We start from the raw sequence: 23,551 nt of genomic DNA on the forward strand, positions 1-23,551 counted from the left end.
CATGTAAAGGCCTCAAGAAGGCGGATGAGCGGCTCCTTCTAAACAATACATTGCTGTGCCCGGCACCCCTAAAACATCTTCTACATATCATCAGATCACACCATTCTACGAACTCAGCCGCATGACACTACCACCACCACACAGTACCTTGTCGCCCTCATCCAGCGCTACATAGCGACAATTACAGACAGGCAGTTCTATTTCCCCCCACAGTCTCTCATGCTTTCACCTTATCTTTCCTCCTGATTGTACCACCTGTGGCGTACCCAGATCCACACTTTTCCACTACCTTTGGGAATGTCCTTCCCCAAAGGCAATACCCCCCATCCCCAATCCCACTCATTCTTCCTGGGACCTGGCTGCTTTACGGACCGCTGTGCAACAAAATCTACCAAAATTGCATTACCGCACACCATTTCCTTATATGGGCCCCTGTTCATCAGGGGTTGGCAGGATACGAGGCAGCAGACGCAGCCGCCCGCGCGCTCTCTCACCGGGCTGTTTTCTCCTCCCCACCCGATCAGGAACCCGATTTTAATCCGGTCTATACGTTCAAAGATATTAAGGCGAAAGTCTTTAATGCATCATACTGTCGTTAGCAGCCGTGTCGGCAGATGTGTCCGCGTTTCGGCGTCACTACCTAAAAAGAAACTGCGTCTATGCTGGGAATCGCACCAGGGCCTTTGGCATTTGAAGCGGAGACGCTACCACTCCGCCACGAAGGCTCAATGTTCGAGCATAAATAAAGGCGCATCTAGTGAATGCATGGGTTTCATAAATGAAATAAAATAAATAAAAAAATAAAGAGAAGAAAATAAAAAAACAATGAAAATAAAAATAAAGCATGAAAAATAAAAAATGCATGGATTTCATAAATAAAATAAAAGGTACAAAAATAAAAATAACAAAGAAAATAAAAACAATAAAAATAAATAGATAAATTAAGTAAGAAATAGAAATGACAGAATGCCAGGGAAGAGAAATTTCAACAGAAAGCAGAGACCAAAAAGAAACGGGAAATGCATAACACACGCAGGAGATGGACTCTGAAAGATCTGTAGCAGAGGGAGTTGAAAAATAAATAAATAAATAAAAATAATAATAATAGGAAGAGCAAAAACAATTATATTGATGAGTAAAGAAAGTATTAGGAATGTAACCGATTAGATTCCGGCAAAAAATTTTTAATGGCGGTAAAAACAGACTTGTGGCTGTAACCAAGAATGGTGGCACCAAATGACAATATGATCGGGATGCTCAAACTAAGGCCAAGCTGTTGCAGTGGTTGCTCTAAAAATCGTCGTCTCATCATGGTGAAGCGTCGACAAAACAACAAAAAATGGTCTATTGATTCTTGTCCACCACAGAATGCTCGGACGGGAGAAAGCGCCAAACCAGACCTGTGCAAATAAAAATTTAAGGGGGGGGGGGGGGGGGGGGATCCGGCAGAGCACTACGGAACTTCTTTCTTCTTCCACTTCCTCCTTTACCTTTTCCTTACGGCATGGTTCGTTTGTACACCAGTTACTGCGTGATTTCCTTTCCTCGATGGGTCAATCGCAGAGTCGATGCCATAAAGAAAGAGGGTAAATTGCTCATATGCATTTCTCCACAATCACTCAATAAAAGGAAGATCTGGAGAGAGAACGCCACCCTTTTGTCAGTTTTTTTACACCGTCTTGACGGAGGTAGAAGAAGGGAGATCATTTTCCAAGCTTGATCTGCGTCATGTAAGGCTAACAACAACAACAACAACAACGACGTATACTGGCCCGGCAAACATGAGCATGAGTGCAGCCGGCTGACGGCCTTCCGAACACCCCCCGTTTGGCGAAACAGATGTCTTCATCTACCGTTTGACTTGTTATTTATTTAGTACCAAAAATGTGGTATGATTTTGATATAGTGAAATCAAATAGACGTGCGAAAACATGTGTTTAGCCTGGTTGGCTCTTGATTTTGTTTTGCTGGATCGTCGGCACTTCTGGCCACGACATCAGAGTCAGCTTAAGCTTTGATCGAGGTTAAGCTGCTCTGATCTTTTCGCGCCGCAGGTGGAAGTTGATGAAGACGGTGATTTGTAATGAACCGCGCTAGACTGCGTTGCAATTCAACATGAGGCTTGATCGGCTGCGGCGTTAGCATAGTGTACTTGTGCAGTGGCCAGCGAAGCTGATCTGTTCACACTGCAGCGGGTTAGAAGCCCAGTTTCGACAATACTGATTTTATTTCTGTATGGGCTGCTGCTATGCTAGGTTTGCCCAAGGTCACCCTCAAGGCCACCCTCCCGTTGTCTACAGTCGGCGCGACGCTCCTCCGAAGAGAGAGAGAGAGAGAGAAAAAACTTTATTTACACAGGAATTCGGGGCACGCCCCAGGGTCTCCGCACGACCCCACTGCACTCAAGTGTTTATGTTCCTGAGGTCCATAACACTGGCAGCACGGCCGGTGGCGATGGTCTGCCCGGCCGGGTCCTCCGAGCGCAGCAGGGTCTCCCAGTCCTCCCACACTGTAAACAAAAATATACCCAAAAGGGAGTAAAAAGGGTGGCGGCCGCCCTTTTTACTCCATTTGTGAAAACATTTACTCCATGAGTGGGGAGTAAAAAGGTGGACTGTCCTCCATTTTACTCCCATGAGGGAATAAGGGAGTAAAAATGAGGATTTACCAGAATTTACTCCAGTCTAGAAAGGGAGTTAATTGTGCCAAATACTCCACCAGTGCCGAAATGGAGTAAAAAAAAACACCAATTTGCGCAATCCGCCCCGCCACCTAGCGTCTCGTCTGCTTCTGGTCAGTCGTCTGATAACGGCGGTGAGTGAATACCGCTTGGTTACCATCGTCGCCGGATCTCTGCTGACTTCTGCTCCTTCACGGGCGCCTGCCGCGGTACAAGATATCGGCTTGTCGCCGTTTTCCGCTACAGTACGGTACATAATTGAATTGCTCCTGTGAAGCCTCCAGTGCTCTAACCATACCTAACTTTCCTTGGTTTGTGTCGCCACCCCGTTACAGCCCCCGCTTAGGCCTAATTCTCACAGGCTTTTTTCAGTGTGGTCCTCGCAATGTGTTGCATGAACATGGAACTGTGATAGAACATAGTGTCAACACTAAGCTCTTGATTGAGCTCGTGAGGCCACATTTTTCCTCAGCCATGTTTAAAATCCAAGCCTTAATGACGCGAATATGAAAGCAAGCACTGCCATTCCAAACTACCATCAGGTGTATTTTCATCTTTTCTGCTCTGGTTTTGGGTCAAATATAGCGTGGTGCATGACCGTGAAAACTACCCAGCGTCTCCTTTTCAGTTTTGAACTACTGATTATAAGGTTACATCCCTTTATCTACGAACATGGTCAACGAAACGAGCTCGTACAGCAAAAGGAGACGACAAGCAGACGACTCCTGCTGCGTACGCCGCCGCTGGGCTAGCAGACGGCGGAAAGAATGCGTGGCGCGGGGTCACATTAGGGCAGCGCAGTTTCCCAAGTTGGGTTGCCGGCGGCCCGCAGAGCTACTGCCCGTTTCCGCCACTGCCACTGCTGTAAGAGTGAGCCTGAATGAGGATAAATAAACATGACGCCATTTTTGGGCTTCATTTCTGTGGGTAGTAAAAAATTTACTCCCTTTTCACTCCAAAATGACTCCCTTTATACTCCAAAATAACTCCCTTATATAAGGGTGTAAATAAAAAACACCATACATAGGGAGTAAAAAACCTCCTTTTGGGTGTGCGTTAGAAGACAAGCCATTTACACCCTTTTGGGTGTTTTTTTGCTAACAGTGCAGGTCTTGAGGTTCTCTAGGTCCGGCGGGAAAGGGTCCGCCGGGCAGAGGGAAAGGATGTGGAGGGAAGAAGCGAAGGGTTCTGGGCATAGGGCGCAAGCAGGAGTGGGGAAGGAGGGATGATAGTGGGCTAGGGTAAGGGGCGAGGGGAGAGTGTGTGTCTGTAATCTGCGCCAGAGTGTTGCCTGTCTGTTATCTAGGGAGGGGTGGGGCGGAGCGTAGAGCTGGCGTGAGGCTCTGTATGCCTGGGTCAGCTCACTGAATGAGTGCATGCGCTTCTTCGTGAATCCCCGATCAGAGGCCACCTGAGCCTCCGAACTTACCCAAACTTCCTCCCATTTGCTGAAGCTTGCGCGACGCTCCTACGAACTAACCCGAGCTTACCCGAGTAACTCCGTGGTGTCACACAAGACTCTTGCTTGGGACCGCGTTAAGTAGTGCTTGCGAGCTAAATTTCGTCCTGATCAGGGATTCGAACCCCGAACCATTACTTCATAGGAATAGGCTCGCATCAAGCATATATTCGAGGTCACAGTATCCAAAATCATACATATATTGCACGTTCGGTCAAGGAGAAGAAATCGCGATCAACTTCCATTCCAGCTAATTGGTGAAACCTCCGCTGAAGCCGCACATGCGCCACCATCCGCTATAAAAGTAACTGAAGGAGAAATTGGCGCTAGCATCCGTAATAAAGAACAAGATGTAACTGCAAGAAGGTTCTGTAAGGAGACAAGATCTCTCTATACCTTCTGAATTTCTGACCCACGCGGCCGTTGTAACCGTCCGCGCCCTTTGCGTGTTTCGCGAATTCCGTCACTCGCGTTATCTCAGGCGCTATCGCCTGCTTTGCGGCGTCGGCCACAGACACTTTAGCGTCGTGTTTCTTCGTGTGTTAGTGATGTCGGTACTGCGAAAACTACGTTGATGTTTGGTTTTGTGCTCGTGACCATAGTAACTGAGAAGTGTGCGGCGAGACCCGCACGGATACGACGGGAACCGCTACTTGCCCTCGCTTTCTCGGGAGCCGTCGCTCATCTGGGCGCCGTGGATCGTGAACTATGCTTTAATCACCGCTGATGACTAAGCAGTTGTCGGGTTTCATCCAGAGAAGAGTCGGCACATCGTGGAAATCGATTAAGCAACTGTATGTTAACGAAATTTTATAGGTGTCGCATATATTAGCTTGGCCAGTGAAGGCCATTGCGTCATAGTAGTTTGCTATAACTGATAGTAGTTTGATAGTTGATAGTTAGATGGTAGTTTGCTACAGTAGCTTGCTGTAAATAATAAACAACTTTTTTGCAATTGTCTGCGATTGTAAGGTATATCGTGCAAGCTTTACATTCCGTGCACTCACTGTGTGCAGAATGATCCTTCTGTATCGCGCGGACAGTATGCACGGAATGGCCGCACACGTATTCAGTGATTGACGCACGAAATGATGTACTGATTATGTCAGCTGCGCCGTTTAAGATAAATTTAACATCTCTGGCGCGTCGACACCCATTATCTGTATTGTACGGAATGATATAGCACAGACATACAGTGCATTTTCAGAAATATCTCATTTAGACTGAAAGTAACTGGAAAGATATATGTGTCGATGAAAACACGGAACATATGTTCTCTGTTCTCGGTACATCGGCCCAGCGCTGCTTTTATCATTGCTGACCAGCAGCGCGACCAATTTTGACATACCACAACAGCAGAGAAACAGTGTAAGAGAACCCAAGTAAACGTCCGACTTTGGACCAGCCCGTACGTGCACTGAAGAGCTGCCATGCGAACATCCCCCCCCCCCCCCCCCCCCCCCCCTGCGTGTTTGGGTCGTCCGTTGTAATAGAGATAACTCGTACAACATTCGCTATGAACGTAACTAAAGAAGGAATTGGTGATACCATCTGTAATTCGGGGCCGCTGGGAGGTATAGGACACCGACAACACAGTTAATCGTCCCAATATTGCAATTGTATTCGCAAAGGGAGGTCATATAAAGGACCAGTGTAAAACTATTCATTTCCAATACTGGGCCCTGTAAAAATCCTTGAAAAGGGGATTGGCAGTATTGATAAACAAATAAATAAATAACTAAATAAATAAATAAATAAATTGCCTGTGCTGCTTGGAAAATTTCAGTCCTGTGCTAAAAGCATGTTTTACACTTTTCACTGTGAGTTCCGTCTCCAGTTCGATTAAAGACTGTCTCGTTATCTTTCGCTACGTACAGGCAGGCCTTCCGATATGAAGGACAACCAATGTGAACAAAAGCACAAAATATTTCAATTATTTCTCAACTAAAAATGAAAGTTACTTAAGGGTATTGTACGCCAAGAGGAAGACTAGTTAGAAAACAGAAAAAAAATTTGATTGTCTCACGTAACGATGGAATAATTATTAATTGAATGCTCGCACTTTGCTCCTTTATCATGAAGGGACCTGTACAGTCCCTCATACAGCCGCCGCGGTGGCTCAGTGGTTATGGCACTTAGCTGCTGACCCGAAAGACATGGGTTCGGTTGCTGCTGCGGCGGTAGAATTTTGATGGAGGCGAAATTCTGGAGGCTCGTGTACTGTGCGATGTCAGTGCACGTTAAAGAACCCCAGGCGGTCGAAATCACCGGAGCCCTCCACTACGGCGTCCCTCATAGCCTGATTCGCTTTGGGACGTTAAGCCCCCATTAACCAGTCCCTCATACAGATGCGTTCATAACTGCGGACTATACCTTTCCTTGTGCGTCGGACGTAACGTTCAAATACGCAGTGCATTTCATCATCTCCCAGGCTCCGCATAGCCCCACGAGCAGGCCCATGAGGACATGCGCCCAACACAACAAGGATAGAACCAAACATTGCGCTGTGAAACGGTGGCAGCAGTCTGCCTTGTTTGAGCCCGCGAGGCTGTCTCCGCTGCCTGCCGTTACTTTTATTGAAAATAGAACAGAACACACGCACAAACATTTGGCCCTTTACATCGTGGTGAAAATTAAAAAAAAAAGATACAGTAAACAATGGGCTGCCCGTTGGCGAGCACTACGACGCTTAAATGGCAGTATCGCTGAGGAACGTTGACGAGAATAAAAGGGACGATATGTGGTGAACGGGCACTGCACTGGGCGACTCCTTCGGAAGCCCAAGATTGCAAGACATCCTGTCTGCATGGCTTCAGCCTCGTGTGTCCAGATGCCACGTGGTCGTACTTGCATCCCCGGCGCTTCGTCGCTGCTTCCATCCTATTCAGCGCCATTGGGATTCGACGTCTCCTTGAAGATCGGTTCACAATGAAACATTTATGACCCCTTTGACAGCACAATACAAATTTTTCTCTCGTATTCGTTAAAATGGCGTGTTCGTGTACAGCCTTAATGCTCAAAACACTGCTGTATAGCTGATTGCTTAAGCGAGAAGTGAATTTTTGGCAGCAATCCTGAAGCACTTGTTGTCACCTATGTGGCCTTGTGTTCTAACTTTGGACAGCCTAACGCTCGATTTTTCTTAGTCAGCAACAGCTTTCGCCGTTGTACATTGCCGTTTCTGCCAAGGGTGTTGCACCTTCTTGAAACATCAGGTGAAGACTTCTCAGCTACCATCGAATCATATCGGTATGGCGGCTGGGAACTGTACGACCTTCAAATATGTTAATGTTTGCCTGTCTATCCATGTTGTGGACAGATTCCAGTAGCAGTACGGCAAGCTGAAAACTTGCTGTGTCTTGATGTTTAAAGGAAGTCACTAGCTGCTACTAAGTTTCCCAGAGTTAGCCTTGTCCATAACACCTTGCATCACGTTGTTGTCGCCGGAATGCAGCTTTGCTACTAAAAAAAAAAAAAAAGTTGTGTATTAACGTACGGTTTTGCTTACAGCAGCTGACACAGTCGATTCCGGCAAAGTACATAGCTCGCAAACAGAACAGACATCATCAGCCGAACCCGTAAAAGGAACCGGTTCTTCAGTGAGCGTTTGCACTCGCTCATCTTTCACATGCCTTCAGCTCAGACGCAACAGCTTCCATTCATTTTTCTAGCATTTGTTCGCGTAGTAATCGTAGGCGAGTCCAAAAACAGTTGGCGCTGCAATTAGCGAATCCGCAACACCTGCGGTAATCTCGAAGTCCATGCCTTAAAGATGCATCAAGCTCCACAGGCGCTAAGCCACACACCCTGTCGCTTGTTTCGGGTAACGAGGCTTTTAGTTTACACCGTCGTCGTGGATTGATGCGCGTAATATTAATTAAACAGTTCCACCCGTCTATCACATGGGTCTTGGAGTGCGCTTATGCCATAAGAAAAGTGCGCCAACCGCTATCTTCTCTACGCGTCTGGGGAGTCAGACTTCCTTTTCGCGCAGCGTAATGACGGCTGTTCCGCCTTTATGGTCGTCGTCTAGTTGCTCCTCTCTTCAGCTGTAGGGAAGTGGGCTTCTGAATCATTAATACCTGCTCAACGGTGAGCTAAGCTGAAGGAAGAAAGTAATGTCTTCAAACATCCAACGCGACAAAGGGGAAGATAAGGAGAGATAAGCTCAACCACTCGCGTTGCAGCGTGCAAAGTTTTCCCGACTGTCACCACGGTGATCTCACAGTCTTGTCGTGTCTTCTCTCGATGCACAGCGCATAACGGCGCACAGTTCCTCACACACACGTGGCGCACACACGTACACACACAGACGGACGCGCACATGGTCCCCTCAAGATGGCGCTGTCACGTGGTCCCGCGCGCATCCTAAAGCTGTCCGGACCGGGTAGGGCAGGAAGTGACGTCACGAGCACGCGCGCACCGAGAGGTCCCGGAGGAGGAGGGCAGGTGACCGAGGCGCAGCAGCGGCGGGCGGTATGGCACCAGCGGCGCGGTCGTCAGGTGAGGTGGCGGACGGGCCGTCCAGCGGCGGCAGCCGCCAAGCCCGGCCCGGCTACGTGGTGGCGCCTGGAGGCACCTCGATCCAGGCGTCCATGTTGAGGCCCCGGAGGGTGGAGCAGGGCACCTCTGGGTTGCTGCACCAAAAACACGTCCGCAAACAGCTCACAAAGGCAGCCATGCCTGGATGTATGATTTAGTTCTCTCGAGGGTACAGTACCCCGACTATTGGTTAAGCAGCGCCGCGTAGGGGCGAATAGGAGAAATGTTATGAGAACAGATAGGAACGTAATAAAAAAGTTCGCTGCCGTCGGTTTTTATGGAGCAGTGGAAGAGTGCTGCACTTTTGAACGCGTAAAATAGCTGTCCGAATCCCCTTGGACTCGAAAAGCTGTACGATCGGGTGCAAAAAGCGTGCATACCACGTGACCTTGAATTTAAATTCATTGCGGTGCAAAGTTTTCGGCGTTTTCGATAAGCGGGAGCGCTGCGAATCGAAACGAGGAAGCCTACATGCCTCCATACAAAAACTGTCGCCCCTTCGGCTTTCTTGTTATCGAAAGCCGCCGCAGGATGGCGGTACGATGCATTTCAGGCGTTGCCCGAGTGGTAACGCCACCTTCGCTACCAAACTGTACGCAAGGAAACAGATCAGAAAGAAACGTTCAGCTCTTACGTATGTTGGTTAGTGTTGAGCTTCTGGGATGCGTTTGAGAAGCTAGATACTCACATCACACTGCATTCCGCAACGCTAAAGTCGTGATTGCTGCTAAACCAAAGACAAACTTCGCTTATCAGTGCTTGTGTCCGGATCCAATAGAGCAGCTCATTGTTGCACCATTACCATCGCTTTCACAGAAACTGCTTCTGAGCACTTTTTTTGTAAAGTTGGCTTTGCCTTACAATGATGTTTTGTGCAGTGAAGCCTTCTTTTCATATTCATTACTTGCTTGTTTCATATTCATTACTTGCATTGTTTTACTTGCTCTCTATTCACAATGTGAAGAGACCGGTTGCGGGTGGAGTTGGTGAGGGAACAACCGCGGGTTAATGATATCCTGGTCGAAATCAACAGGAAGAAATGAGCTTGGGCAGGGGATGTAATGCAAAGGCCAGATAACCGCTGGTCCTAATGGATACCAAGAAAAAGTAAGCGTAGTAGTTGCTGGTAGAAAGTTGGGTGGCCGGTTGAGATTGACAAGTTTGCGGGGATACGGTGGCCGTAGTTGGCAAAAAACAGGGTTAATTGAAGAGACACGGGAGAAGGCTTAGCCCTGTAGTCGGCGTAGTCAGTCTGATGATGATGACGCTTCACAGATGACCTCGTTACATCCACCCTCCGTTATCGTACAATATATAATACGTTAGAAATATTTTAGAGCGTTCGTGAAAAAAGCACGCGAGATAAGCTCGAAGATAAATACTGAATCTGCCATCCCCAGAACGGGCAACGTACCTTTCGGACACCGTCCTGAGGACTTCCCTCTGCGTCATCTCGTGACCTATGCTGTTGTCGCAGATTATCTTGGACAGCGTGGTCCTTCGCAGTTCAGTCAGCTGGGCTGCAAAGTCAAGAAACGTTTACTAAGCATCCACGCAGCCACTCGGAACTTCCGCGTGCAGTACAGAGCGACTAAAGAAACTGGCCCAGGCAGAATTCTCGAAACATCATGTTACGGTCGTCGCTCTCCGGGTGTTCACTTTCACACATGTACAACGGGTGAAAAACTGTAACAGAATAACGAAACCAAACTTGTAAACACCGTACAGCACTCAACTCGAGGGGACTGCCTAAAATTGTTTGGATTTTTGTTTGGATGTTCTTGTAGTCTAGAAACATTAGAAAAAAGACGTAAAAAGCAGAGATTAAAAATACTTTACCAAATCATTCACGGAGAAATTAACATCAATAAAGAAAAATATCTGCAGCCTCCAGGTAGACTAAGCTCCCGCCTTAACCACCACAAAGCAATTCGGCCATACTTGACACGAACTAACGTCTTTCGCTGCTCATTCTTTCCGGATGCTATTGAGCACTGGAATAAACTGCCCGCTCACGTTGCTGAGTCTACAGGTGTAGCGGCATTCTTGAATGCACTTGGGGATTCCGTCTAGGCATGGGATTCTTGTAGATGGGCGCGTAACTGATTGTCCAATATTGCTTTTTGTATAGCAGGTGGTTCTACAGTGGTGTGAACTGTGTTGCGTTTCAATGCTCTCTTGTATTGTATGCTCAAAGAGGCTTGTTCATTCATCGTTATATATGCATTTTTTGTCTCTTCACTTTCCCTCCCTGTAATGACCCTCAAATGAAGGTTGACAGTATTCATAAATAAAATAAAAAATAAAATTTTTGTTGCGAGGCTGATTGCCCCATTATTCTGAAGCTTCCCCTTAGAAGCAGACATCATTCGAGTTATGTCCTTCTTTGGTCCACGTTAGTTCGCCGATGGTTTGTTTGGTCACTTGTAGAATAGTTTGCACGTTTACAGGGAACATACTTATGCACTCTACACCGGTGAACTGGAACCATTACTTCCAACTGACAAATACTTTCTTTATTGATATAGCAATAGAGGCCAATGGGGCCCAGATGTATCCGCGATCATAATATTACGACATTCGACACCAAACGAGAAGTGACGTTACTTCCGGAAATGGCGTCAACAGATGCTCATAATGGCACCCACTCCTTCGCAGTGCATTGACTTTCAAGCTTATATTTTAGCTCTGAGGAGCATTTAATAGTTGCTGCGCTTGTAGCACGCGCTTTTCAATCTCATTCAAGCAAAGAGCTGGTAAAATTGTACATTATTACACCACAGTTGCACCCTAAGCCTATTTCACTCTGCACTAATTTACTTGTGTTTTGAAACGTTCCCTTCCTGCAGTGATCCCCCTTGCGATTGGCAGTGTCTGTCAGTAGTTAAATGAATGAGTTCCCGGTCTATAACATATTATGTGTTCAGCTGTAGATGCGTTGGTTCGAACGTGACGCTGCATTGAACTTACCTGGCGTGAAGCTTCCGGCCTGCCCGCCGTGTTCGAAGTAGAAGCGGTCGCCGTACTTGAGCCGCCAGAACTGGATTCCCAGGATGCAGCCGAACGTGGGGCCCACCACGCCGCCGGGCAGCGAGTACTCGGACACGCCCCCCGTGAAGAGGTCGATGTCGTTCACGTGTCTGCGTGCCCGACAGACAGGCACGGTGAGTCGTATGTGTCTAAGGCGCGGTGAGAGCGGGCGGAGCTAGAAACTCGCCAGTGAGGTAATGTACGCAATCGTGGAAAGTTTTAAGTACTGAATCCAGCACCGCCTGATGAACGTGCGCAGTGCACTGTGCCACATACGAGGGGGTACCCAAAAGAAACCGGACTAAATTTTTTGGTCGGCAAAGCTTCTGTGGTACCGCGTTTCTCCACTAGGAGCGCTTAGAACGAACATTCAAGATTCAGTAAGCCGAGTGCCGTCGTTGAAGGAGGTCAGACTAGTTTAGGCAGAGTTTTAGAGTGACGACTGTTTTGTGTGAACGTCGTTTTTGCAATGGCTGATTTTCGTGAACAGCGTGCGCCGGTGAAATTCTGATTTTTGCTCGGAAAAAGTTGAATGGAAACTCTTGAAATATTAAGAAAGACATACAAGGACGATGCTATGGGGACAACTCAGGTGTTCCTGAATCGAATCCTGAATCAAAGCAACAATCATGGCAATGGAAAACTTCAAATTCACCTCGCCTCAAGAAAGCTCGTCAGGTGAAACCAAACCTCAAAACAATGCTGATTTGTTTTTTCGACGTGAGAGGAGTCGTCCATGGAGAATTTGTTCGGCAGGGTCAGACAGTTAGCCAGGCTTTCTACTTGGATGTTTTGAAAAGATTGGGCAACAGTGTGCGGCGGAAGCGGCCAGATTTGTGGCGGTCGGGTGACTGGTTTTTCCATCATGGCAATGCCCCTGCTCACACAGCCCTGCCTCTACGACAATTTTGAACCAAAAATGGCATGACCCCTATTCCTCAACCCTCATACTCTCCCGACCTTGCCCCGTGCTACTTTCTTTGTTTCCTAGAATGAAAAAGTACGTGAGTGGAAAGCGTTTCGCTGATGTTGCTGAGGTGAAGAAAAAAATCGACGGAGGCACTGTCAAGCCTCCCAAAAGATGAATTTAAACAATGTTTTGAAAAATGGAATGAAAGATACGACAAGCGTATCATTGCAAGTGGGGAATACTTTGAAGGAGATTAAAGGTCTGTGCTTAAATTGCGAACAAATAAGTTCAAACAAAAATAAGTCCGGTTTCTTTTGGGTACCCCCTCGTAATATGGCACACATGCGGCGCGCAGCTCACGGACTGCAGGATAGCGACAACTCTTTTTGTCCAGAAAGCTTAAACGGGAGGCTCTACTGCGCCATTTCCTTTCCTCAAAAAACCAATTTACCAATTTACCTAACGTGGATGCAGACTTTTACAGGTTGCCCTAGGCTCAAGATAACTTTCTAGGAAGTGAACTGTGGTTCTCATGGCTCACTCTAGGTTCTGAGTATACGCCTTATCAGAATCGGTGTCAACTCGAAACGTTTCCATCCTAGCCGAGAGAATGCCGATCGTGGCCTTTCGAGAAGTATGATAAAGTTAATAAGATGTTGTTGTAGCAAGCAGCGCACGGCATATCCATAAGTCCAGCTGATATTGCTTGAAACACTGCTAACTTACGTACAGGTACAAGGGTTAACTAACTAAAGCACGAGAGTACCTAATTAATTCCATTATAAGTGCACGGCTTCTGTCCCAAAGACCGCACCCACGGCTGCTGGCCTGTTATAACCTTCCTGCAGTCTTCCTGCCTGCCTGACTCTCAGACCACCATGTGAGAGTACCCTGGTCGTAGAATGTCGACCCGTTGACATGACCAAACCATGCAGGTGAACCAAGTCCCTCCATGACCCATGTTTCGGGGTCTTTCATTATTATGCCGCCGCTAACTTCTTCTCCCTCCACTGAGAAGCTATAGGCAGGGGCTTATCTTACCGATGTCCTAACAAATGTGCATCGAAATAAAGGCTCCTTGTCTTCAACCTCTCCTGTCCTCCTCAAATATTCCGTCGACTTTATAAGCTCAGTGAGGCCTCGCACTACTTCTAAAGGCAGAACAGGTAGACAAATGACATTCTACGTCAAGCCTGGTATCGAGTTTTCCTTAAAACACGTCCATGACGTGTTTGCGATGACACAAGCGCGAAGTGACAACAAAGCCGTTCATTGAGAAAACTGCGCCTGTCGCAGATAACCGATCTCTCTGTGACCACCAGTGATCGTCGTTAATGGGAGACATTATTAATTGCACTCCTGATATTCCGTAACCTTATTAAGCCTTGCGCCACACTCTTTGTACAAAGTTAGTCTGTCGCCTTCCTCCTGTATAATTAATCACAGTAATGAGCACCACTTGATGATTACATATTGTTCCCTTGAGCTCTATTTACTGATTACATTCTTTCCCCCTTTTTTTTGCGCCCCCAATTGACGCATCCTCAGGAAACCGTATATGACTAAAGTAGTCGCTCGCTAGCTGGACTCATGGCTCGAGAGACAGGCCGGAGAGGTCACGGGACGGCGCCACCACCACTCACGCGTAGAGCCTCTGCAGCCGCTCCCTGACCGGCCTGGGCATGGCGCTGTCCAGGTGCTCGAACTTGGTGACGCGCAACCCGAAGCAGCCCTTGAGGTAGTCGGTGTAGCCGCGCACGCCGTGGTCCCGTCCGCGCTGGATGTTCAGCGAGATGAGGTCCAGGCCGAACGACTCGTTGTTCAGCCGGTACAGGTGGTTGGTCACGTCGTCGGTGATGAAGTTGTCGAAGCGCTGGGAGCTCTGCCGCGCCAGGCCCCGGATGACGCGCTCCATCAGGCCGTCGCGGAACTCGAACGGCCGGAAGAAGTGCTCCTGCATCACGATGTGGCCGCGAAATGAAATAATTCAAGAAATAGCGAAATAACTTAAGAAATAGTGAGAATTCATACTGTGTTTGTGATTCAAGAACACGGGCATGCTCGCGTATTAAAGATTTGAAATGCAGAAATGTTTTTGTGATAACTGTGCTTTTAGAAATGAAATTATCGTTGAACGAAATGAAATTAGTGTCGAAGTATTTAATGTAAAATGGACGAATGGATTACATTTTCTTGTTCACAGAAAGGCGCAGACATGGGCTAACATGGAGAGTGCGGTCACCTAGACAATTACCGAATATTCAAGCTAACCAAGCTAACTGCTTGCTTGGTTAGGAAAACGAAACCTCTCATTAATCTCGGATATCTCGGAGAAGAGAGGCTGCATATTTTTTCCTTTTTCACAGAGCAGAATTTAGCAGCAAGGAATAGCCCAATGATGACTCCTTGGAGAAGAAATTGAATGTGCTACACCGTGTTTATCTTCCAACAGACCTAGTAAAAAAAAACGAACGAATGAAGGACTGCTCCTAGTTTCATAATTTCGTTTGTCAGGCAGCAACGCTACCTTCCACAACTTTTTCATAAAGCGAAGAATGGCCTTCGGTCAGCTTTGACCAGCGTTGTAAAAGTTTCCGAATGCCTTCGATACGCCAGAAATCCATTCCTACATTACAAGCAATGAACGGCGATTCCGTTTACTACGAGGCTTACGTAGCCATCACTGTTTCAAAAAGAAGAGAAACAATCCGCTGTTTAGCCGTAAACTACGATTTATCGCGACAAATCGGCAACCAGACGAGCACTTCGACACGTCGTACATTTCTAGTAAAAAGTTGTAGCTAAAGATAATGGCTGAAGGCAGGGCTTAAAGCAGACACACGAGTCTGCCGGCTTCCGAAATTTTGCCACAGTATACGGCCGCACTTCACTTTACAGCGCATCTCGCCTCCGCTAAAGATGTAATCGACGACGGTCGCGGCCAGAGGGCCTCACTGAGTACCTGGAGGGCGATGCGCGCCACGCGCCCCCTGGAGTCGATCTGCATGAAGTCCCCGTTGAGGATGGTGTGGCCGAATCGGTACGCGGCGCCCGCGAACTCGTTCAGCATGGACGGGTCGATCTGTCGGTTGTACGTGGTGTAGCCGTAGGGCAGCACCTCGAGGCCGAACTCGCGGTGGAACGCCTTGCCCACGACCAGCGGCAGGAACTCGTTGTAGGTGATCATCTGCAGCTGGCCGATGACGATGCGCCTCGCCTCCTGGTAGATGCGCTCGTCGTCCCAGTGCGGGTTGATGCGCGCCAGCCGCATGGCGAGCAGGTTGTGCTGCCGCAGCCAGAGCGTGTGCATGGCCGTCAGCCCGGGCTGCTCGTTGACCCGCTCGTCGCCGGCGCGGAAGCAGAGGTCGCCCAGCTCGGGCCGGCTGCACTTGTCCTCGGCCGGGTGGAAGCTGGCAGGGAGGATCATGTCCCCGCGACGGCCCACGTCGAACTTGAGGCGCCCTGCGAGTTGGGAGAGGAGGGCTGTTGTTACATCGCACATTGAACACTGTGTAGAGCGATGATGGTATAGTATCGTATGGCATGGTATGGTATGGTATGGCTTGATATGGCAGGGTGTGGTATATTATGGTATGGTATGGTATAGCATGGCATGGCATGGCTTTATATGGCAGGGTGTGGTATATTCTGTTATGGTATGGCATGGCATGGCTGGTGTGGTATAATATGGTATGATATAGCATGGCATGGCTTTATATGGCAGGGTGTGGTATATTATGTTATGGTATGGCATGGTATGGCATGGCATGGCTAGTGTAGTATATTATGGTATAGCATGGCATGGCATGGCTTGAAATGGCAGGGTGTGGTATATTATGTTATGGTATGGCGGTATGTTATGTTATGGCTTGATATGACAGGGTGTGTTATATTATAGTATGGTATGTATGGCATGGCATGGCTTGAAATGGCAGGGTGTGGTATATTATGTTATGGTATGGCATGGTATGTTATGGTATGGCTTGATATGACAGGGTGTGTTATATTATAGTATGATATGCTATGGCATGGTATGGCTTGATATGGCAGGGTGTGGTATATTATGGTATGGTATGCTATGGTATGGCTTGATGTGGCAGGGTGTCATAAAGTATGGTATGGTATATTATGGTACGGTATGGTAGAACGCCATGTCACGTGTTACGTGGTTCGTCGTTGAACTGTACGTGGGTGAGGGCTCTGGATTAATTTCGACCACTTGGGGTTCTCTACCATGTGCTCACGTCTATCAGCTCTCGGGCGCCTTTATGCGTTTCGCTTTGGTCGAAACGAGGCCGGCGCGGCCGGGATTTAACCCGCGGCCTCGAGCACAGCGGCGAATGGCGCAGCCACTGAGCCACTGCGGAGGATCGAACCAATGAAGGTGTGCGTGAGATGGGTTGTGTTTGTAATACAGTTATGGATGTAAGGGAGGCGTCAGACAGACTTGTGATATATGCCTTTGGAATGCTACATTTTCTAACGCCACGATGAAAACGTATTCTGGGTGATCACACAAGTTCAGGTATTATAAGTGCATGATTGCCATGGAGTGGGGATCCGCAGCAATCCGCATTAGCTATGCGCTGCGAAACCACTACAGCGCCCCGAACTCTGGTTTACATCCCACCTACCTTACATAGCTACGCGGATCAGGAATCTTTACCAAATTTTCTAAGCACCTCTGCATAACATTCAATTTGTGCACCATGCAGCATAGTTTCGCCAAACATTTCAAAACCACTGGAAACGGCACCCTTGCCACTTTTAAATACGTCTTCAAGATGCGCCCACTTCCAGGAGCACCCTCTTTTTCGTAGCTAAAATGAGACGTTAGAGCCCTGCAGATAAGAGCCTAAAAGATTTTATAGTAGGGCGGTCTTCTGTCGCCAGCGGGCCTGTTTAAGTCAAGTAGCTAGTTTGGCAAGATAAAGCTTCAAAGGGTAGTTGAGGCCAGCAGACAATTAGTTAGGGAGATGCGGTTAAAGAGTTCACTCGGACAGTGTGGGCACCGCCGCTGCAGGACAGAGATGGTACAGTGTATTAGAGGTGTTTTCTCGTGTCACGGAGATGGAGGTGCGCATAGGTGATGATGGCGATGTTAATGGCGACTGCACTCTCGGACTTTACGACAGACGCCCATTTCAGGCGCACTCACCGTCGCCTTGCAGCGTTCGTAGCTTGAGACTGTCGTCGAGCGAACTGCCGTACACCTGGGAGCCGTCGATGAAGGACGTCAGGGAGTCCATCTGCTGCCGCGGACCTGCGCCCAGAGCATACGACGCCACTGAGCTGCCAACGTGTGTACGAGGCAAACAATCGCTTTTAGAGAGCGCTATTAGAGCCACGCCGTAATGCGGATCGTGTGCACGAAATTTTGATCTCGCGAAATGTACTCATACTAGGGCACGACGACTTAAGCCTAGTGCCTCAAACACGCCATCCGCCATGTTGCCCACAGCACCGTATCATGTGGCCTGCTGGTTCTATAAATTGAAGCCTTTGCACCGGAAGTGCCGCGCTATAATATTTTGCTTTATTGTTAATTATTATCCCACCTTTTTACGACTGGCCATGGTTTGACACAGGCAGGTTGTTCACCCTTTCTTACTTGTAATCCGCGACTGATATACTTCGCTTACAAATCGAGCCAGTAAAGTATTACATTCGCACTATCCTAAGCTGTGAGTCATCGTTTGACCTTCGCTGCATCCGAGGCGGCAGAAAAGGTGAATTAATCTTAGAATGCGAACGGGCGCTGTTCCCTATTTCATTTCCTTCTTAGTCGCCCGCGGGAGAAGTGTCAGTGCGGCCCACATGGTGGGATAAGTTTGAGACCCCTGTTCTAAGCGAACCGGCCCAAACAAAAGTCGCTATAACCCTGTCTTCCAAGAGAGTTGCTGCAAATTAAAAAAAGAATTATGATAAAAAAGCGGCAGGATTTTAACGTAGCTAGGACGAGTAGACGTGCGAAAGCATGTGTTCAGCCTGGTTGGCTCTTGATTTCGCTTTACTGGGTCGTCGACACGTCTGGCGACGATATTAGACTCAACTTACGCTCTCATCGAGGTTAAGCTAATCTGATCCGTTCGCGCCGTAGGTGGAAGTTGAAGAAGACTACAGCGTGCAATGCACAGAACGGGAGTGCCCTCCTTGCGGTAGACTCCCCCGGTGTTGCTCTCCCGTGTGCTTTTCTTTTGGCTTTAGTATGTACAGGTGAATAGCAACCACTGCCTCCCGATCCTTGGCCGATCCCCCAGTTTGGGTATGTGCCATGTTTTCGAAGGCTAACAACAACAACAACAACAACAACAACAACAACAACAACAACAACAACAACAACAACAACAACAACAACAACAACAACAACAACAACAACAACAACAACAACAACAACAACAACAACAACAACAACAACAACAACAACAACAAGAACAACAACAACAACAACGGGAGTGCGTTGCAGTTTAACACGAAGTGTGATCGGCTTCGGTGATAGAATGGTGCTCTCGTGCGGTGGCCAGCGAAGATGACCTGTTCGCGCCGCCGTGGGCTTGAGACCCAGTCGCAGCGATATTTAGTTCTGCACACTCAGGGTCAGGGGCGTCACTAGATTCTTGATTAGGTTTGACCCCGCTAAAATAGGCCTGTTGTAGCCTGTTGCACTACGTCGCGCTACCGTGACACAGACAACGAAACAGTTGTGTCCCCACAGTGGTAAAGGGGGGGCGCCACTCACCGAGGCTGCAGAGGGGGCACCTGGCCGAGCGGGGGAAGTTCATGCAGTGCTCGCCGTACTTGCCGAAGAAGTGGTCCGTCGGCGGGATGTCGAAGGAGAAGCAGCGCGGAGAGTTGCGCGTCTCCGTCGAACAGCAGTCGATGACGTCGTTGGGATCTGCGCACATTTCGGAGAATCATTGGCGCACGTCGCTAACCTTGGGCGATCCGTTGTGTAAGTTTCTGATTCAACAATGGCCTTAGCCAATCGAAGTAGCCTCTAATCTATAAGATCACGGTCTACTATCAAGCAGCTTGCGTTATACAGCCGCAGCATCAAGCCAAAGGTAGTTAGGCGGCGACGCTCTCCCCTGGATGCTTTGGAATGCAAAAACTTCTAAACGCGAATTAGTGTCAGTTTATGCAAGGGCCCTATTTTCGTCATCTCTCTAGTCAAACCATCTTTCAGACCTTCGATGATAATCTCAACAGACAACGTGACATGAGATTCTCTAATTTTCTTGTGACGAAAGGCAAGACGCCCTACGCAGAAGCATCAGCATTGCAAATATATTTTGAAACAGAAAGAAAAGGAAGATGGCATGACTTATATTATACTGTTTTATCGTCGCGCCTTTGCTTGGCCTAATCTGTCTCCACCGTTCGAAGAGTGTTCAGTGAGTCGCGATCGTGCGAGAGGATACGGCTAGTATAGTATATACTCACTGCCCAGGTCGACGATCTCTCCGGGCACACTCGAGATGGGTGCCAGGGCGAAGTCGTGGTCCAGAAACTGTCCCCACTGCATGAGCATGTGCGTGGTGTCCCGAGAGGGCCGGTCTAAATCCACGTGCACCGTGGTGGACACCATGCGAGGGTTGGGCAGCTCGCCGCCGGTCTCCGAGATGCGGGGCGCAGACACGCCTGCATGGGAATGGCGTCCGAGATTCGAGCATAATGAGGGTGAATGAATGAATGAAAAGCAATCTGTAAACAAATAGAGCATAGCAGGAACCACATTATGAAAGCACAACGTTAACACAGACTGAGAAGGAAAGCGGAAGAAGACATAAGAAGAGAACGAAAGGGTGAGAAAGTAATATGAAAGAGTACGGCACAAAGAAGCGGGCCGAGGAAGTGGCAAGAAGACGTGGCAACCATAATGCAGGAGACATACAGTGCTGAGAAAACGAAACAAGAAATAAATATCGCGAGAATCTGCTGCCATGGAAGAAACAATTGAACGACAGAACGAGGAAACAGTGAGAGAGCAACGGCTGACTCACCATCGGCGTATCGTGGTGGCAGCAGGCGACGCATGCAGGAGAAGGCGGCTCCCCAGTCCGGGTGCTCGAGGTTGTTGCAGGAGCCGTCGGCCTCGCGGAAGGGGCCCTGCCGACACACGTGGTTGCTGAGCCGCTGGCATCGCTCGCGGACCAGCTCCAGGCGCGAGCCCGACAGGTCGGTTCGCGCCAAGCCGTGGAACTCGTCCTCCCAGAACATCTTCATCCTGGCCGAGACAGAAGGAACAGTGGCAGAAGCGCTTCGTTTACATCGCACTCTTGTCATCGCCTCCATTCCTTCCCTCACCACGAGGTTGAGGCACCCACTCAGAGTTACCGCATTCTCCTTGTCTTCCTATGTACTAAGTACAGTAGGGGACAAAATTCTCTGGGCTATGTGCTTCATAAACGAAGCCGATGGCCACTTGTGGCAAATTTTGTTATTTCACCTCCACAAGTGTGGACTCCAGCCGGCCGGTAACAACAAAGCTATCGGCTTCATTTGCAGATAACGTGGTCCAGAGACTTTTGTCCCCGACTGTACACACCTCCTCTCCATCTGTATCATCGCAAGCCACAGGTTCTGGAGCAGAGTCATTATAAGATTACATTGTTTATTTGTTTCCACTTGTTTCGTGATGATTCGAGGTTTTACTGCTCGCACGTTGAAGAACTACAAGCTCCAGGCGGGGCTGAGAGCCTTCTCTTGCAAACTTCATCATCATCATCATCATCATCATTTATTAACCCTTAAGGGTCCCGTGGGGACATTACATAAGGGGTGGGGGGATACAAGTGTCCGACGGTCATCGCACCTTCGCACCTTGGCGCCTCTTAACCGCAGAAAGTGAACGTTTTCATTCCTCATTGCGTCTGCATCACGGAGTTTTGTGCATCTCTTCTGAGCACTGGGTATTGATAAATGGCATGGGCGGTATTTCAGAAACTTAGACCGGGAGTGAGCGCCTGAGCTCCTCGAACTGTGCTTAATTTCTGGCTGCGGGGCAGTGATTTTGACGCAGATGTCGGACTCACTTGTGTGACAGGATGCGCGTGGTCTCCTCGAACAGATGCGCCATCTCGTCCATGGCGACCGCCTTGTCCTTGGCGACCCGGGTCTGCATGTGGCGGGCCGACGCCGGGCACGCAGGCACGGGCGCCACCCGGAGACCTGCACCACCACCATGACAGCAGCAGCAGCATTAACGAGGGAAGTATTTGTAAAGAAATTGACGGTTACCCACAGAGCCATGTGCACATTGCGTTTACGTCCTGAGACAGCTAGGTGTTATCGGTGTCAGGAAGGTGTGTGTCTATTGCATGATTTCGTTATGATAGAGCTGTTTCGTTTCATTGATTCAACATCAGCCTGACTACTCCCACTGCAGGACAAAGACCGCTTCCACATCTCTCCAATTAATCTTGTCCTGTGCCAGCTACTGCCACCCTATCCCTGCAAACTTCATAATCTTATCCGCCCAGCTAACTTTCAGCCGACCCCTGCTACGCTTGCCTTCCTTCCCTTGGAATCCAGTCTATTACCCTTAAGGACCAGCGGTTATCTTGCCTTCGCATTACATGCCCTACCCAAGGCCACTTCTTCCTCTTGATTTCAACTAAGATGTCATTAACCCGCGTTTGTTCCCTCACCCACTCTGCCCTCTCCTTGCCTATTAACGTTATACCTGCGAATTTTCTTTCCATTGCAAGCTGCGCTGTCCTTAACTTGAACCCTTTCCTTAGCCTCCGCGTTTCTGCCCTGTGGGCGAGTACCATAGGTGAGAGGTGAGTTCAATGATTAGTGTATTCTTATTCCTGGGTCAGAGTACCTTGGCCTAAACACTAAGCCAAATTTGAATAAAAGTGGGACTAAATGCACACGTAGTACCCACGGGGAGTGATTAGTCCATGAAGAGAGTACCACAGCTAGTTAGTAAGGAAGAAATGGCGCCTTTCCGAACGACCAATGATTGTAGCAACGCAGTTAGTCCCCAAAAGAACAGACCCCACAAGCACATCTTGCCCTTTCATACCCAACAATTCCGGACAAAAGCAATTTTAGCCGGGGAAGAGTTTATGAGCGCAATTTTTTTCATATATTCTAAGGTTTCGCTATAGCCATCTACATATCCGCAGATCTCCCGTCGGCAGGCTTGAATTTTTTTTATATTAACATTTTTGCTATCGTCAAAAGTGTTCCCCATTGTTTTTCTATGGCAGTTTTAAATGGTCGATGCGAATGATGGGAACACTACAAAAGAAAGATCTTGCTACACATCTGAGGAACGGACCATTGCCTTCAGTATCTCTATACCAGTTCCCTACCGTTTTCTAGTATTAAAAACTTTTGTCAAAGAATGTTGAACACGCTCGCTTAGCGTGCAGAACATGGAAGAGGGGCGGATGTTAATCAGACGTGTGGATCTCACCCCTAGCCGCGTGGCTCTTCTCGATAGCCTTCTGCTTGACGATGACCCGGTGCGCCTCCCTGGCCGCTTCGTCCAGCATGTCGACGGGCACGCGGGACACAGTGGGCGAACTGGGGTCCAGCGGGAACGAGATGCGCGGACGCCACAGGGGGCGCTGGCTGCGCGTACCACCCTGGGCTAGCGCCGAGGGCGCCACCAGCAGGAGCAACAGGAACCACGCCAACACCATGACTACGGCGCAGGAGAGCATTCTACCAAGGAGCGTAATACAGGGATGAGACACAAGAAAGTGGACAAGACATTCGGGAAGCGGCGTATCATACAATTGCAAGGGGTTTCAGTAAACACAATAACCTAACTCATATGAAGGTGCATGAAGGTGATATCTGTAGGTATAACCTACACTGAATAAATTGCACTACCAAACTTTATTTTTTCAAGAAGGGTGAAGTACATCCACGATCATTGCTTTCCCCCTTAGACTCCTCTCTTATGCACCGT

General features: G+C 48.5%; 1 protein-coding gene across 2 annotated transcripts in view; it reads right to left on the bottom strand.

Annotated features, from left to right (window-relative positions):
- Nucleotides 1-6,638: 6,638 nt before the first annotated feature.
- Nucleotides 6,639-23,551, bottom strand: part of LOC149336160 (immunomodulatory peroxidase-like) — a 99,016-nt gene continuing 82,103 nt past the window's right edge. For both annotated transcript variants that reach the window (XM_089552658.1, XM_089552659.1), the window contains exons 4-14: nt 23,051-23,301; nt 21,657-21,792; nt 20,625-20,848; nt 20,065-20,262; nt 19,361-19,516; nt 17,780-17,884; nt 15,584-16,083; nt 14,265-14,575; nt 11,652-11,821; nt 10,096-10,201; nt 6,639-8,776 (exon numbers count right to left, since the gene is read on the bottom strand). In XM_089552658.1, the coding sequence (XP_089408784.1) occupies nt 8,695-8,776; nt 10,096-10,201; nt 11,652-11,821; nt 14,265-14,575; nt 15,584-16,083; nt 17,780-17,884; nt 19,361-19,516; nt 20,065-20,262; nt 20,625-20,848; nt 21,657-21,792; nt 23,051-23,301 (2,239 nt within the window). In that variant the 3' untranslated portion in view covers nt 6,639-8,694. The remainder of the gene's footprint in view (nt 8,777-10,095; nt 10,202-11,651; nt 11,822-14,264; nt 14,576-15,583; nt 16,084-17,779; nt 17,885-19,360; nt 19,517-20,064; nt 20,263-20,624; nt 20,849-21,656; nt 21,793-23,050; nt 23,302-23,551) is intronic.

Source organism: Amblyomma mixtum, chromosome 7 (assembly GCF_055824585.1).
Source record: "Amblyomma mixtum isolate Tamu chromosome 7, ASM5582458v1, whole genome shotgun sequence".
NCBI classification, from domain to species: Eukaryota; Metazoa; Arthropoda; class Arachnida; order Ixodida; family Ixodidae; genus Amblyomma; species Amblyomma mixtum.